This window comes from Pholis gunnellus, assembly GCF_910591455.1.
Source record: "Pholis gunnellus genome assembly, chromosome: 24".
Lineage (NCBI taxonomy): Eukaryota > Metazoa > Chordata > Actinopteri > Perciformes > Pholidae > Pholis > Pholis gunnellus.
The window spans coordinates 3201976-3218409 of record NC_136551.1 but is presented as its reverse complement, the minus strand read 5'-3'; the positions used below and the strand labels follow the sequence as shown (position 1 = coordinate 3218409).

At 44.5% G+C, this 16434-nt stretch overlaps 1 protein-coding gene across 4 annotated transcripts in view; it reads left to right on the top strand.

The window, feature by feature from the left end:
• tns1a (tensin 1a) overlaps positions 1 to 16434 on the top strand; it is a 39598-nt gene that overhangs the window by 9323 nt on the left and 13841 nt on the right. For 3 of the 4 annotated variants that reach the window (XM_079185755.1, XM_079185754.1, XM_079185757.1), the window contains exons 1-12: positions 3787 to 3825; positions 4023 to 4194; positions 4359 to 4409; positions 4700 to 4822; positions 5393 to 5457; positions 5917 to 6000; positions 7866 to 7978; positions 8070 to 8130; positions 8234 to 8309; positions 8387 to 8516; positions 8658 to 8723; positions 8810 to 8935. In XM_079185755.1, coding sequence (XP_079041881.1) covers positions 4045 to 4194; positions 4359 to 4409; positions 4700 to 4822; positions 5393 to 5457; positions 5917 to 6000; positions 7866 to 7978; positions 8070 to 8130; positions 8234 to 8309; positions 8387 to 8516; positions 8658 to 8723; positions 8810 to 8935 — 1045 coding nt within the window. In that variant the 5' untranslated portion in view covers positions 3787 to 3825; positions 4023 to 4044. Of the gene's footprint in view, positions 1 to 3775; positions 3826 to 4022; positions 4195 to 4358; positions 4410 to 4699; positions 4823 to 5392; positions 5458 to 5916; positions 6001 to 7865; positions 7979 to 8069; positions 8131 to 8233; positions 8310 to 8386; positions 8532 to 8657; positions 8724 to 8809; positions 8936 to 16434 lie in introns of those variants that run through there. The other variant, XM_079185756.1, reaches the window with a different exon arrangement.

The following is a 16434-nucleotide window of genomic DNA, read 5'->3' as shown; positions in this document are numbered from 1 at the left end:
TGCTGTTGCTGCTCTGGTTCGAAAAATAAATGTAAATGGTTTAACCCTCGCTCTGCTCTGTGCCAGTGTAAAGAAATATCTGGTACATACCTTACAAAATGGGAAAAGCTGCCGTGACATCTGTTGCTGCCAGTTTACTGCAAATTGTGTCTCGTCTGTGCCAGAAATGGCTGCCAAGGCCCGGCCCGAGACTAGGCATGCATGTTTAGCTTGACATTGCTAAACCATGAAGGGTGTTTGTTTCCAAGAGGGCGAGATTCCAGAAAATTAGGAGAGGAGAGAACCACTACTGATGCAGAAAGAAAGGAGGTCACTCAAACCAGCGGTCCAAAATCTGTTCGCTTGTTAAAAATGTTCTTAGATCAGAAGAGGCTCATGTCTTTGTTTTCCTTTTCATGAAACCAGAAGCAACATTTATCCAAAAGATAAAAGCAGCACCGATGTCCCGCATCCCTGTTATTTCTCTCCTCTGTGAGTCACGATCATGAGTCAGTGTTTGCGTCGGACGTCGCCTGAATGTTTAGAGCGGCAGCAGAAGTTGCGGCGGTGACTCAGAGTGAGATTATAAACACACATCGGTCTGTGTACACCAGTCTGCGCGGAGATTAATTCACAGTCTGGGACTTCACACAGAGGAAGAGAGAAGGTCTGCAGACTCAGAGTCTGAAAAAGCAGGGACGGAAGGATGGAGACGTTTCTGTGCAGCTTCTTTTCACTGCAGGTTGTCATAAGCAGCTGTGAATCCAGACGGCACACAAAACAAGCTGCAAACCTTTCTGGGCCAAATTTCAAGCTTCCAGAGAGTCAATGTTTTACACTCAAAAGATAATATATTATTTTAATAATTATCTACCATCCGCAGGAAACTCACCCTGTGTTCTTTGTGCAATAAGAGGAGTAAGATTGTGTTCCATCCTCTTTGGTAAAGCGCACAAGCAGAGAAACAATGGAAACAAAGTAGCAAAGTCCTCTCAACAACATGGTTTACGGGAAACGTGGATGTAATTATGAGCACTAAAAATACCACGACAGAGGCTACTCATTTTTACTGTAAGTGTGGAAAGTTGTCACAAACAATTGGACAATGACTAAGTGGTCATTTCACATACAAATTAGCATCCTGAGCTGAGGCTCACTTTCATTTTCAACTTTAATGGAAAATATAAACACTCTGGATCTGCTTTCTGCCTTCATACTTCATCCAAGGATCCTCATCATATAAGGTTTCATGCATAAACATGTGTGTGTGTATGTGTGTGTGTGTATAGCGTCGGCCTACACACAGAAGGGGGGAGTTCTTATGCAGTGTTTATTTGCTGAGTCCACATAGTAGGACACATCTATGGTGGTTTTGAGTCGAACCGCCCCGCCGTGACAATAATTGGCTCAGTGTGGGGACTGCGGGGGTCATCCATGGGAACGTTTTTTTAAATTATTTCGTGGCTCAGGAGAGAATAGAGACTGAGACGCTGTAAATCAAAAACACTGCTGTGCATTACTGTGCAAAGAGAATACAAAGGAGAGAAACGTCTCTGTTGTAATGACTAGTCATGTTACTGCTTAAGCCAGCAGGGAAATATTAAGATAGGACAGAAAACAAATGTTGTCAAGTCTCGAGATTCTTAAGGGCAATTAAGGTTAAACACATGTGCAGCAGAGAAGGACAAACATACTGTACACTGCACACACACACGGCCTGGGAAAAAAGGGAGTCAAGACGAGCGAAGCGGAGGGGAGTCAGACATAATGAGAGATAATGAGACCGAGGGAGGAGGAGATCCAGAGAACACCAAGTGGGCGCGAGGGAGAGAGGAAGCAGGAGAAAGTAGGGAGACGACAGTCGAGAGGAAAGAACGGAGAGAAGATGCATCAGTGTGTGTCTGTTACATAACCGCTGATGAAGTCCAGCATCTTCTTCCATCATGAGGATCCGGAGCTTCTTTGTTTTGATTTCACGATCTTAATAGTAAAACGTAGAGAAGTGGTTCCAGTTGATCTGTAGCCATGCCTCTGGGCCGCTCCATCCGAAGGCGTTTCGACGCCCTGCGTTCATCCTGGAGGTGGAGCACTGGGTACCTGTTCAGCAAGGTAGGCCACTCCCACACAGGAAGTGTGCAGCTTAAAATGTGTCAAATTTGTTAGTTGACAAAATGCTTTTACAAAGTCCATATGTAGCTATTTAATGAAATCTATGCTAAAATATGCAACAAATTATGATCGTTTTCTCTCATGAATGTGGTTGGTATTGTTATATATTTTCCTTATTGTCAACATATTTCATAAATGAACTGAAAAGATCTATTTCTCAATATGCAAACTAGGAAAAATGTCTTCATTTATTGCTGGTTTTGGTCGTTTCATGAGAGAACCAGCCTTTCACCGTGGAAAAGTGCCTTTAAACGGACAGACAGTTCACTCCCCTTTACATGCCGCATTGACTTTCACGAGGCGTTCATGCGCCCATGTTGCTACAAGACAACAGATTGTTCCTGTGATGTGAAACGTACCGGCGTGACACCCCCGAAGCCCCACGCGAACAGGCTGTTTCATTTTGCAAACAGCAGCGTCCGCGGTCCGCCTAGCATCTGGTTCCTGTCAAATCACAGAGAGTTATGCCTCCCATTTCGGCTCTTGGGGGTGGGATTAGCTTCATCTGTGAGAGAGAAAGCTTTGGGGCTGTGTGTTTAACCTTGCGCCGTGATTACAGACCCTTTCTCCTGCCAATATCTCTGTTTAACCACTTGACCAGTGAAGCCGAACGCTCACTCTCTCTGACGGGGGGAAAGAAGTGGAGGACGAAGATACATTCTGCCGTCGTTCCATCTTCTTGGACGGCTTCATCTTTCTTGATGGCAGCCGACTCATACAGACAAGTTCTCCTCTGGGCCGACAAACCGTGAGAGGAAGAGCCAACTCTAGCATCTATTATGCAGCGATTCCTCGACAGTGCAGCATATTTAGTAACATTTTCCCTCTGCAGCACCCGTCACAGTGGAACAGCTTCCAGTCTTTCCTCACTAAATACACGACTGGATAATTAAAGTGTGTGAAATCCTGACAAGACCTGAGTCAGGGTGGTTTTCTCCTGGAGCACACTGATGCGTTGTGATTTCTTCTTCTTCTTCTCCTCTTCCTCGCCCTCCTACTTCCTTTCTGACTGTACTTCTTCTCTTTCTTACTCTTCTTCTGTTACCTCTTCTTTCCCAACATCCTCATCCTTCTCTTTTCAATCTATCATTTCTCCTACTTCTTCAATTTCTCCTTCTCTTCTTCATCTTCCTCTATTCGTCCTTTGTCCTCTTCTTTTCTATCTTTAATTCTAATCCTACGTAATACTACTTTGTACTTTTCCCCTTCATCCTCTCCTTTTTAATCTTTTTTCTTCGGTTTATCCCTAACAATGTCTTCTTCTCCTTCTCCTCCTTTCTGCTGGACTCTTTGTTTTAGTTTGCCTTATCCTTCTTCTTCCTCTTCCTCTGCTGCCTCTATTCTCCTTTTTCTCCCTCTAACCCTCTATTTGTTCCTCCTCTTCTCTTCTTTTCTCTCCATCTTTGTTTTCCTCCAAAACAGTTTCAGTTTAACCTCTGTGACCTCACTTTCCCCTTGTAGCTTATGTCAGATTTTAATTAAATAACATCGCCCGTTATTAAGACAGAGTATGCTTATGAATCATTTTTCTCTCCCCCTCCCTCTGCTTACATGTGCATTGTGTGTGTGTGTGTGTGTGTGTGTGTGTGTGTGTGTGTGTGTGTGTGTGTGTGTGTGCGCTCTCCAGGGATCTACGAGGTCCTGCAAGAGTGTGGAGATATTGCGAAAGCAGTCGCGGTAAGACACAGCATTGTTATCCTATTGTGTGGTACTAAATGTGAACGTCCTTTCCAAGAACTATAAGCGTGATCTGCGGGAGTTTACATTTGATCAAGTGGACTCTGAGAGACATCGTCTCACAGCAGCTGTGCTTAAAAAAAACCAACGGGTGAAATCCTCGGATAAACACCTCTCGCTCCCTCTTGCCTCTCCAGGAGTCAGAGTGAGGTTCCGGCCATGGAGGAGAGCTATGAGGTGGACCTGGTCTACATCACAGAGAGGATCATCTCTGTGTGTTTCCCCGCCGGCGCCGAGGAACGCAGCTACACCACCAACCTCAAGGAGGTGGCAACGATGCTGCGGTCCAAACATGGCGAGCACTATCTGGTGAGAACCGCCCCCCGAGGGACTCATATCCCTCTGTTTTTATCTCATCAAATGATTTGTTCTTATATGTCAATGATCCGACTGTGTTTCTGTGATTTCTTTGAGGGACAAACATTATCAGTATTGCTTTGATATGTTTAGATATGCTCTCTTTCTGATTTCAGATTCTCAACCTGAGCGAGTGGAGCAGTGACTTATCAAATTTAAACCCGAAGGTACAAAGCAGCCGGATCATCTTTGTCATTTGAATCCAGACACATAAAAAACACACGTTCATCTATGAAGTGACTTCCTGTTTAGAGAGGAACTAAACCAAAAAGAACCCGAGGAAGTCCTGCACGGTTAACTTGTGGCCACTGTTTGGTGGCAAGTTTACATACATTACTGCCAGAGGAAAACAGCATCCTCGGGAGATAGCTTTATAAAAACATGAAACGGTGCACGTAATAGCTGACAGTCCAGAACCAGGCCTGAAAGAACCCCTTCTTTTGGTCCTTACCCTCAGGTTGTGGAGTTTGGCTGGCCAGACAACCATGCGCCGGCGCTCGACAAGATCTGCAGCATGTGCAAGGCCATCGACACGTGGCTCAACGGAGACCCACGCAACGTAGTGGTGCTGCACAACAAGGTAAAGCAAGGGAGGAACGGTACACGATGTTCAGAATGTGAAAGAAAAGCACACGAGGACACACCCTCCTCCTCATGCCCGCTTGAAATTCATATTCTGTAAGGTATAGCTCAACATTGCAGATACACTTATTCGCTTTCCTATTGACTCAGATGTGATACCCCTCTCATATTTGTCCATTCAATATGAAAATGATTAGCATAGCTTAGCATAAAGCCTATAAACAGCGGGAAGCGGCAAAACGTGGCTCCGTCCAAAGATAACAGCAACCAGCACCAGTTAAGCTAATTATCACGTTTTACTTCATTTCTTTAATCAAACAAAAACCAAAGAGTTTTACAGAGCATATGTGCTGGACTATTTCTTGGCATTGGACTATATATATATATATATATATATATATATATATATATAAAAAATGTCTTCAATGAGATATGCACATGTGGCTGCTGACCTTCTAAAATCAACACACGTTCTTCTTGTAGTCGTACATTCCTTTGTGTCTTATTTAAACACACGGTATGATACAAGATGTTCACATGTCTTGTGGTCTCTGTTTCTGTGTCGCAGGGGAACCGAGGTCGAACAGGGGTGGTGGTGGCTGCGTACATGCACTACAGCAACATATCCGCAAGGTATCAAACATCTGTCGACCTACTGCAATTCATTGTTATTGGCTGTAGTTTGAGCGAAGAGATGGATCAGCAGAGGTGAAGGATGATTTCCTTTGAATCTCCTCCTCCAGAGGTTTTGTAAGGACGGGAGCACCAGTCAATCACAGTTAGCCCTCGAGGTCTGGGGCTTGAGCAGCCTTGAAAATTGAACGCCGATGTTATTATTTTTGCAAAACACTCAAGCTTATTATTCTGTCTCTGTGAGAAGAAGCACTCCCAACATGTCATCGTTCTTTAATGCGACCAGATGTTGATCGGTGGGCGGGAGCCAGGAGGATTTCAAGCCGCTTTGTAAATGATGAAGGCCAGGGGATTTCTCTAAATCTCAAACTTGGGGGAAAAATGTGCAGCTTTGATACTGTAAAATGCTCCCGAGTACGACAAATAACCACAATCTCTGTCCAAATGTGTGTGATGCAGTGCTGACCAGGCGTTGGACAGGTTTGCTATGCGGCGCTTCTACGAGGACAAAGCACTTCCTGTGGGCCAGCCATCACAGATACGGTCAGTTGTTACCTCACTTCCTGTTTGCCTGACATGAAGCTTTATGAGTCTGACCTTTGCCGCAGCAGCTCGCCTGCTGTTTCCGAATGTTTTGCAGCTTATGTTACGTTAGACGAAGACGCTCACATTCTTAGAGGGTGAAGAGAGAAACCCCCCAGAGAGTTCTGCTCTTCATACATTCGAATGCACACAAGATAACAAGACAAACTGACTGATCCAGTTGTTGTTTCACAAACATTTCAGAGGAAATTCTTTCCATTTCTTTCCTTCAGATTATCTCCAGTTTAGTTTTAATTGGGATAATTGTGAGTAAACGTCGCGGCACGGAGAGGAGCCGTCTATCTTGTCTGTCTGAGGGATTCCTCTGGTGTCTCTGGGGAGGCTGCGGGGCTCAGTTCATTCCTGTCTCCGAAGCATATCGGAGCATATTTTCCTCCATTTCTTCTCCACTTTTAACATCGAGTGTTTTGAGATAATGGGCTGCTCATGAATAGAGCGCAAATTCCAAAAACCAGAACCAATCAAGAGTGGTTTAAAAGTATTTAAGAAATGTCTTATTTTGAACGCAGCCCCCTCTAGGGGTAGTATCTTCTGAGACGTCCTCCTTTTTACTCATAAGCCTGCTTCCACCATATTACCTGCTCCTTCTACATTAATAGACAATTAACTGCTTAAAGGCTTGACCCCTCAGCGTCTTCGCCTCTTCACCCGCGGAGAAAGGAATCCCGATCTGAGCCCGTCTTGGAAAAGATGAGCAGGACAAAGGTTGCAGGGAATAAATGAGGAAACACAGGAAACAGCAAGGGACTTAACACCGCTTCATTTCAGCTTGTGATTCAGGCAGCCAGCCATTCTCTAACAGGTCTATAGGCTTGCCCTCTGCCACGCTGCTATTTCCTGCTTTGGATATAATTATCTCTGCCCCTGGAGTCTGCAAGTATTATGGTCTGGAATGTGTGACATTAACATCAAGATTAGGAGATGAGCTGCTGCTGCTGCTGTAGAAGCTCGTAAAAGTTTGGATTAAAAGTGTTACACGGAGCATTTTAGGATCATTAAATGATTAACATGTTGTTTGTGAAATGTTAGAATGGCTGCCACTGTGTACGCTGGAAATGGCCTGACTTGTTTTATGGTTTCTCTTCTCCATTAACTTGTTTTTATGTGAATTTGAGGAACAACATTCATTGAGTTGAAGAGAAATCATGTAGTTTATCAGGAGACTTTGCGTTCAGTTTGTAGAGGAATAAAGCACATTGTGGTTGGATTTTAACCTTTTAACCTCAATAACTAGATGCTCAAATACAGACCGTGCAGAGCCTGTTTTGTATTTTATTCATATGCTTGTGTGCGTAGTGTCAAAGGCTTTAATATAGGATAATTCATTGGTGAAACACAGAACATGATTAAGTCTCATATGACACTACAAGCCCCCGCCGCCTCCCCGCTCAGTCTAATTGAATTTCAGAGCGGCTAAACCATCTGGACACTGACAGCAGAGCAAAAGGGGGGCGCGTCTGCATGGGGCGACCCCACGGTCGAGTTCACGTTAGGTGCCATCATTGTTATCATCATTAACAACCAGACCACGCTAACTCAACGGACCCCCGACCGGCCTCCACACACCTATTTACTCTGACATTTCCCGCAGTGGATGAAGGTCGTTATGTCTGGCTGGAGCTGCTGGAGCTGACGGGCGGTAAAGGTGCCTGACACAGGATGAGGGTCTAATCTGCTTGGATGGGGTGCAGCCACAAATGCGTGGATCATGTAGCCGTAGTCTTTAATATATAGCGTTGAATTTGTGCACAGCTGGACGTGCTTCGTGAATTGGAGACCTCATGCTTACTCTCTTCTGTTTTCAGGTATGTGCGATACTTCAACGGGCTTCTTTCCGGACACATAAAAATCAACAACAAGCCTCTGTTCCTGCATCACGTCATCATGCACGGCATACCCAACTTTGAGGCCAAAGGAGGTGAGCTTCTACCTCTGCAGAGCGGACAGAACCAAAGCCCGCTGGTTCCCTCGGACATGTTTCAAGCTTCTGGTTTTGATTCCCTTCGCAGGCTGCCGTCCTTTCCTGAAGATCTACCAGGCAATGCAGCCGGTCTATACGTCAGGAATATAGTATGGAAACTTTTATTTCACTTCAGTGTGGTCTGTGTTTAAACGCAGGGCAGAGCTGACCCTGTATTGGATTTTAACGCGTTTATTATTGATGTTATTACAGCAATGTGCAAGGAGACAGCAACACAAGTATCTGCATCACTATTGAGCCCGGCCTGCTCCTGAAGGGAGACATCCTGGTAAGACTTTATTATCACTAAAACTGATTTAATGCGCCGATTCATGTGCTGATGTTTTCTCTCTTCTCTCGCCGTAGTTGAAGTGTTACCACAAGAGGTACAGGAACTCCACCAGGGATGTGATGTTCAGGGTGCAGTTCCACACCTGCGCCATCCACGACCTCGGGGTGGTGTTCGGGAAGAACGAGCTGGACGATACCTTCAAAGGTAACGGCTCTCAGGGTGGGTGTGATTTTTCTTTTTTTACAAAATAGGTTTCATTTCACTACACATTTTGTGTTTGTGTGCATTTTGTGTCCATTGTTTTGCAAGTAGAAAAACATTCCTCTACTGTGTGTCTCTATACAGATGAGAGGTTCCCAGAGTATGGGAAGGTGGAGTTTGTTTTCTCATATGGACCAGAAAAAATCAAAGGTAATCAATTTTTCCTGACCAATGGCAAAATGTTGATTTAGAGCGCTTTGTTAACTCCGTTAACCATCATGCCGTGTGTTCCTCAGGCCTTGGCCACCTGGAAAACGGGCCGAGCGTCTCTGTGGACTACAACACCCAGGACCCTCTGATCCGCTGGGACTCGTACGAGAGCTTCACCCAGCGCTGCGAGGACACAGCGGATGGCGAGCACGGTATGTCCTCTCTCACACACACACACACACACACACACACAAGTGATCCACATACAGGTTTCAGAGCCACACTTAGAATGCAGTGCACATAAATCCCATTCCTCAGTCACCGCCACAGCTCAAGATCTCTGGCTTTGATGCACTCCGCACTCCACTGAAGAGAAGATCTGTCTGTCTTTCTGCTCCTCAAACCGCCTCTCCTCCTCTAAGCCATACAGCCCCCCCCCCCCCTTCCCCCCTACCCTCCTAAACCCTGGTCTGTCAATTAGTCCTTTAAATAGCCGCTGCAGAAATAGGGGGGCGTCAGTCGCCCTGCCGGTGGCTGCCCACTTCTCAGGGGGGTTGTAACCTGAGACACCACCGACCCCAAGTCCCACAAGTGCCCAAACCCACCTCCATCCACTCCCAGCTTTCCCATCAGGAGTTTGAAACTTGGTCGGCCTGTATCGTGCACCCCCCTCCTACCTATTCGGTCATCCATAGAAGAGTCAGTGCATGGAACACCTCATGTATGACATACAGTAAAGACTCGCTCTTTGTTGTAAATATCTGTAATAAACATAACATCATAAAATATCCTGAGTATTGTAGAGTTTTTAAGAAGTGTACCGTTCCACTTAACATAAATGTGAATCTGAGAAACCAGGAGGATGCACTCAGCATCGGTTGAGTCAGGACTTGGCTCTCGTCGTAGTGCTGCATCCACGTTTATATACGGGATATACGGCTTCACAAAGACCCGTTTCATTTTTTATGAACGTCCCCAGAGAGCAGTTGCGGTAATTGCTATGTTGCAAGAAGGTCAGTGGGAATTGCCGGGATTGCAAGTTTGATTCTAATTGAATGGGTGTCGGTGTTCTCAGCACTCAGCAGAAAAACCTCTCGGCCAGTTTATTCATTTCTCTGATTGGAGCCTTTCGCTCCGACACTTTGGACGCGAGAATCCGCATGTTCGGAGGAAGCCGTGAGAAAAAGATGAAAGAAAATTACAGGAGAGCTTTTTTCAAAAGCTCTGTGAGCGTTTGAATTAAAAGTCAAATATAAGTCTTTTTAGTTTAGCACTGGCAGAATACACATTTGAGTTGACCACACACACTGATGCCACACGAATAACACTGACATGCAGGAATGGCCTATTTTTACACGCTGCAGGACACTTATCACTCATCAGGTATCATTTGGAGAATCCAGACTTGCTTATTTTGTCCGGGTGCTAAAAGAATGCCTCATCCTCGGCTAACTCATCCCGACGCCATTTTAAACAGAGTCCAGCGACCTTGGAAATCCACTTGAGAGGCACCGGCGAAAGATGGGTGTCTGAAAAGCGTCCGCAGGATTAGGCAGCTTAGAGGGTGTGTGCACTTCATACTGATGCGCTCGCTCACGGCGAGCGTGAGGAGAGGCGTCCTTAGCTTTCTTTGACGGAAGGTATTTGTGACGAGTGTTGACTTCAGCGCTTGTGTGAAGTGTGCGTTTTAAAGGTTTTAGTCCAGCTGTTTGTGTTTATGTAACACTGTATCTTTGCACTATATGGACGCGCATAGGCGTCTGTGCACGCCCGCACGTTTTTCTAGATTATATGAGCCTTTTGCATTTTTCTGTATGTGGTATGTTTAGAGTGTGTGTGCAGTGCACCTTGTGTTTGTCGGCTTGCCTTTGCTCTACTAATAGCCCTGTGGTGTGGTGGCAGCTGTCGACCCGTAGGTCAAACCAGTCAGAAGGCCACCGTTTGGGCCACCGAGCAGCCATGGCGCGACTGCACTGATACGAGCAAATCTGCTTTTTAAAAGGGACATGTGTGCTGTTTTACATTTGAAAATTTAATTTGCAGATTTCTTGAAGCTTTATGGCACGAATCCAAATGTTTGTAGAGATGCCAGAGAAGCGGGTTGGTGGCACTAAAAACATAGTTTGGTGTGTTAAAACTAATACTGTATGCTGATGTTTACAAGTGCTTCATTTAGCATCTTTAATATATCAAGTAGATGTTTCATATGTTTCTAATTTGACCGAAGGTTCTGGGAATGTAATGATCCCTTGAGTTCTGAAAAATGAGAATAACCACTAAAGATAGTGTGTTGCCGCAGGAGAATAAGCGTGTGTGTGTGTTCCAGCGTGTGTGTGTGTGTGTGTGGTGTACAGTAGGGCAGCGGGCCCAGTGACAGCACAGGCTGTCTTCCTTGTTTACTGCCCTCCTCCCATATTTGGCTGGGGCTGAGCCCTGAAACATGTCTGGAATAGCTGGATAGAGACAGAGACAGAGATAGAGAGGCCGGCTCAGAGAGGCAGAGAGAAGCAGAGAAGGCCAGACTTTTTGTGCAAAGATTTGCCAAAAACTTCAAAGCGAGCGAAGTTATTTTTGCGATATGTTGCTGAACTTTGAATGAAGGAGAAAGAAAAAAGAAGGAGAGATTAAGGAATGAAGTAAAACCGAGGAGAGACGGAGATCAGCTCAACAGCATTGGTTGGTGAGTAGTTCTCTAAGGCCTTGAGATTTCCTTTCTTTACTATTTAGAAACAACTTCAAACTGCCGGTAACATACAGGGAATTCAAATTTTATAAAATCATGCAAAAATCTTTACAAAACTTGTGTTATTTTTGCAAATGGTTTAAAGGCGAAATGATGCAGGTTTACCCTCTAAAACGTAATCTCCTCGCTGAAAACGACTTGTATATAACTTTTTGTTCTTTCGGTCCGCAGACATGAGTCTGTTAGCCTGTTTATTGTGTTTCCATGTCAACACTGTTTGCATCCTGTGTGTTTGGCACCTATATGGTATAAAATGAGTCACGGAGCGAGCAATTTGTGTGTGGAACGTTTTATGAGCGGGCTGCAATTTGGGTATACCAAAACTATTAGGGACCTCGGTTGAAAAAGAGTCTTCTGGTACAAACCACTGAGTAGCAAGTAACTTAAGTTGATGTCTGACAACATATTTAAATGACATCATCATTTGTGTTACATTATAATGATTTTTTTTTATGTCAGTATTGCAACTTCTCAGCGTCCAGCCCTCAATGCCCTCGAAGACTCGCTCCGAACTTTCCCACATTTTTGATGCTGTTTGTCTTGGTATCGAACCGAGCACATCAGGGGTTTTAAGGAGAGCTTTGAACACTAAAAGTGGCCTACAAAAGTCTGCAGAAATGGAGAGCAGTCAGGTATTTTAAAAGCCCCCTGTGTGTGTCTTGCATGAGCACATAATGCTTCTAGTTAGACCTCTTGCTGACAGCGCGGTGAGCTACAGCAGCAGGTTCAAATCCCAGCCCTGGAAACCCTGCTGAGCCAGTCCCCATCTCTCAATGCCTCCTTTCTCCTCCTGTCTGTCTAGATGTCCCCATATGGCTCTCTCTCTCTGTCTCTCTGTGTCTTTTAGGACCTTCTCCTTGAGCCTCATTTGTCATTTCTAGAAGTGTCTTCATCAAATCCTTTCTGAAAAACACAAAATAAGTTTGCCTGAGGTTGACATACGGATGCTTTCGAAACTTTATTAATTTATTCAAATGCTTAAGATTGTTCCTGAGCCTCTTTTGCACTTAGATTGACGTACAGTCCTTGAATCCAGTAGAATGTTTCTGTCTCTGAGTTAAACACACAGAGCTCTCAGAAGAGACGCATCAACATCTAGAGCTACACAGCAGGCAGATGCACTTGTATGACAGCTACTGATCCTCATGAGTGAAAGACAGACAGACGGACGGACAGATGCACAGAAAACCAGCCCGCCAGTCAGGAGACAGCCAGACGCACAGAGGCAGACACGCAGGCCAGCGAATTACCCTGACGTGATCCTGTTGGTCCTCTTTTTAATGGCATTATATATCATTTTCTTGTTCATATGCAAAGATGATTACTTGGCCCCTTTTTGAGAGGAGCACATGGGATCAGTGCACGGGTTGAGTTTAAAGGTGTTTTCTTATAAACAAAGAAACACATTGTGTTCGTCTTCGAGGTTGAATGTTTTAAATCTTGCAGTGTTTACATGCACGTTGGTTAGCTCGTCCCTTCTTCTTCCTTGCGTTTATCGGCGCATTGCGACATTTCTTTGCCCATTACCACCACTAACTCATTTGAACTTCACTTAACCAGTAAATGTTACTCTTTCGGGTTTAAACCAACCAACCAAATATCCCAATCTGCTGCTTGATCTGACATTTCCTCTCTTGCAAAGTGAAAAGAGTCGACATGAATCAGACGTGGAGTTCAGCCGGTTGTCAGTCAGATATCTAAACAGACAGACAGATGTATTTTTTTTTTATGACAGTCATTGAGATGACAGACAGGCGGATGGATGACATCATCCTGAAAGCAATCGTGGAGACAGACACTGATACAGTCACGTCACGTTACCTCAAACTGTGACAGCTGGACGCGGGATGACAGACGGACTGAGAGGCAGACATGGCAAATATAAAACTGCGACAGTTTTCCTTGTGCCAGTCACTGCTACGCCAACCATGACACCTGTTTCACTGATGGGCCGTCACGTCATCCCTTGATCGGGTGCAGCTCGTTCCCTCTCATGCTCTGCTGTGAAGACATCAACGGCACGTTTGCAGCCTAAACGTAGTTCCTTGTAAAATAGTTCAATTTTCTGTCTTTATGTTTTTGTGGAGTTTGGAAGAAGTTTGTGAAAGGCAGATCTCTACAATCCAAACGGGAGTATTTCCCTCAAATCAGTGCAAATGGCTTAACGAGGATGTTTTTGCAGTGTCTTCCGTGTCTCACACACACACACACACACACACACACACACACACACACACACACACACACACACACACGAGTCATTAAGACAAGTCGGTCAGCTGTCAGTCAAACCCAGTCACCCACTGCTGGCATGCAGACTGGCCGTCGTCACAGTGATATGAAAACTGTGATGGTGAATGTCACATCCTGCTGAGAGATACCTGATGTCTCTCTTACAACACTGTGTGTGTGTGTGTAGATGTTTGTGCATGTACATGCCTGCCACTGCAAGCACACGAAGACGTCTTTAAATCTAATACATTTACAGAACATGTTCCTGTATCTCCTTTCCGCTGCTTTTTCTCAGAATATTCTTGAGTTAAGGATTCATTTCTTTATTAACCTGCATCATTCTGTCTAAAAACAGGGAATTTCATCTCTCTCACCCCGCTCCTTGAAGTTTAAGCGTAGCATCGTTTTGGTTTGTCTTTAATGCACTTTGGTTCTTTTCCTCTTTGTCACGCCGGTCCTCTTTTTTTAAGCTGGGTGCTTCACTTTTCCCAACCTCACAGTTTTACTGCGGTCACACATGCACACCCAGTTTCCTCCGAACCCAGAGAGATTCTCCCAACTCCAAAGAGACCTTTCTAGCAAATATCAACTTCCCACTCTAAATAGCTCTTACTGTAGATGTCTATGCACTTATAAACATACATGAAATCATACACCATATCCAATAAAACTATAATTGCAGACCTCCTTCCTAAGTGGGTGAGAGACCCACCACGGGACTGTTTAATTATGCGTGTAAACGTTAGGTGTGTTTCTATATTTATGTGTCTGCGTTTTGTAAAAATGGGTTTGGCCCTTTTTATAAGGTCATCATGTTAGTGTCAAGCCCGTCTTTAAGTTTCCACCAGCCCTGGAAACTTCTGAAGCAGCTCGTAACAGAATTCAAAGGACGAATCCGCCCAGAAACCTTTTAAAATATTTGGTGGTGAATATTTTCCTTTCAGGAATTAGCAATTTTCTAAAGATGTGTTGATTTCAGGATTTTCTTTCAGTTAATACCAATTAACTAACAAGGTGGCAGTTCCAGCACAATCTACTTAGAGCTACATAGAGGCCAAGAATTAAGAAGTCACTTTCTGATACAAAATGTCATATGCATAGAATATATGAATACGAATGGAAACAGACGTGGTCCTAGAACAGAGCTCTGATGAACCCCTTCACAGGTCAACTTGACTTATTTTGGTTTTTTGGACACCAACAGTCAAAGGATTCTGATGGTTTTAAGAAGCAAACCAACTAACATTTCAACCTCCCCATTCATATTTTTCTTTTTTCTTGTCCCACTTCTGACTTCCAACATTCAGCGCTAAACACACACACGTTTATAAGCCAAGAACCCAGGGAGAAATATGTGTGCATGGACCAAAATGGCCAACCGCCCATGTTCTCATCGCTTTATAGGTGTGTTGACAAATGTGGCGCCTCAATCGCCCTGTCCTGTTAATCTCAAAAGAACCAACTATGTATATAACATCCCAGCTGGTGCATTTCATACAGCAATATCAGTGGTTGTAGCACATTGTCTATTTATAATAAACCATTGGCCGCAGATGTTTAAATGGCTTTTTAATGGCCTCAAAGGCTGCAATGTGGCAATGAGACACTTAAGCGAACACTTAAGAGAATACAGCCAAGAGGCAGGTGCTTTGTGTGTGTCTGTGTGTGTGTGTGTGTGTGTGTGTGTGCGTGTGTGTGTGTGTGTCTGTGTGTGTGTGTGCAATGTTGTATGAGCAATGCCTCTGGCACTTTCACGAGAGGAGAGCACCTGTCGGATGAGAGAATACAGAGAATGGACAGGTGTGTGTGTGTGTGTGTGTGTGTGTGTGAGACAGAGAGAGGGAGGGACCGCAGTGCTAAATTGATGAAAGGGTCAATTTAGATGCTAAATGTAATTGTCATTTTGGGTTTTTTTCTCAGTACTTCTTGAGCCGTCATTGAATATGTAAATGAGTGGTAAACGTTTTGTCCTTTTGAAGCAGAGAGAATGGCATGTTACGCTCGTTTAGCGCAGTAGGAAACAAGTTGTTAGCTATTTGTGTTCGCCAAGCGTTGGTGACTCAACCGATCTAATCTGGGGTCTGCTGCAGCTATTTATTGACACCAGAAGAAAGGTATTTGTTCTGACGCAGAGTCGTCCAATATTTTTTGGTTCTTACTTGTTTCATACCTGGATGGCAGCGTTTCATATGTTTTGGAGCACTTTAACGAGGACCAATAATCCTCTTTATCTCTGGAAGATCATGTCTTACGATCAAAAGCTCTAGAAGAGCTACTGAGCTTCTTTGAAGTGAGATTGTTGTCAACTGGCGTCAAGAATGAACTTTAAATCTCAAGATTTTCACAGTTATCTGAAATGAAACACTGGATCCCTGGAAGGTTAGACGTCTGTTGGTCAGCTGAGCTGAAGGGCGACCTCTTTAAACTCACCACTGCTGCCATCTTATATGTGCATACGTAGTTGTAGTCGTGTGTACACGTTTCTCCCGACTCACGCACCTGCCATGAGTGTGGGGAAATGTAAAGGTTGTGACCTTGCAACTCTTGTTTGATAAGTTCCTGTCATGCCCGACGTTGTTCGGCACTTCCGTTCTTTACTTAGTCGGTGAGCGAGAGAAAATAGTGATGAAGGTGTGTAAGGTGGCAAGACTCACTCCGGAAACATTCATACTTAACCAGTGAGTCACTCCTGTTCCATACATTTATAGAACCTCAGAGAAATGTCAGCAGATCAAA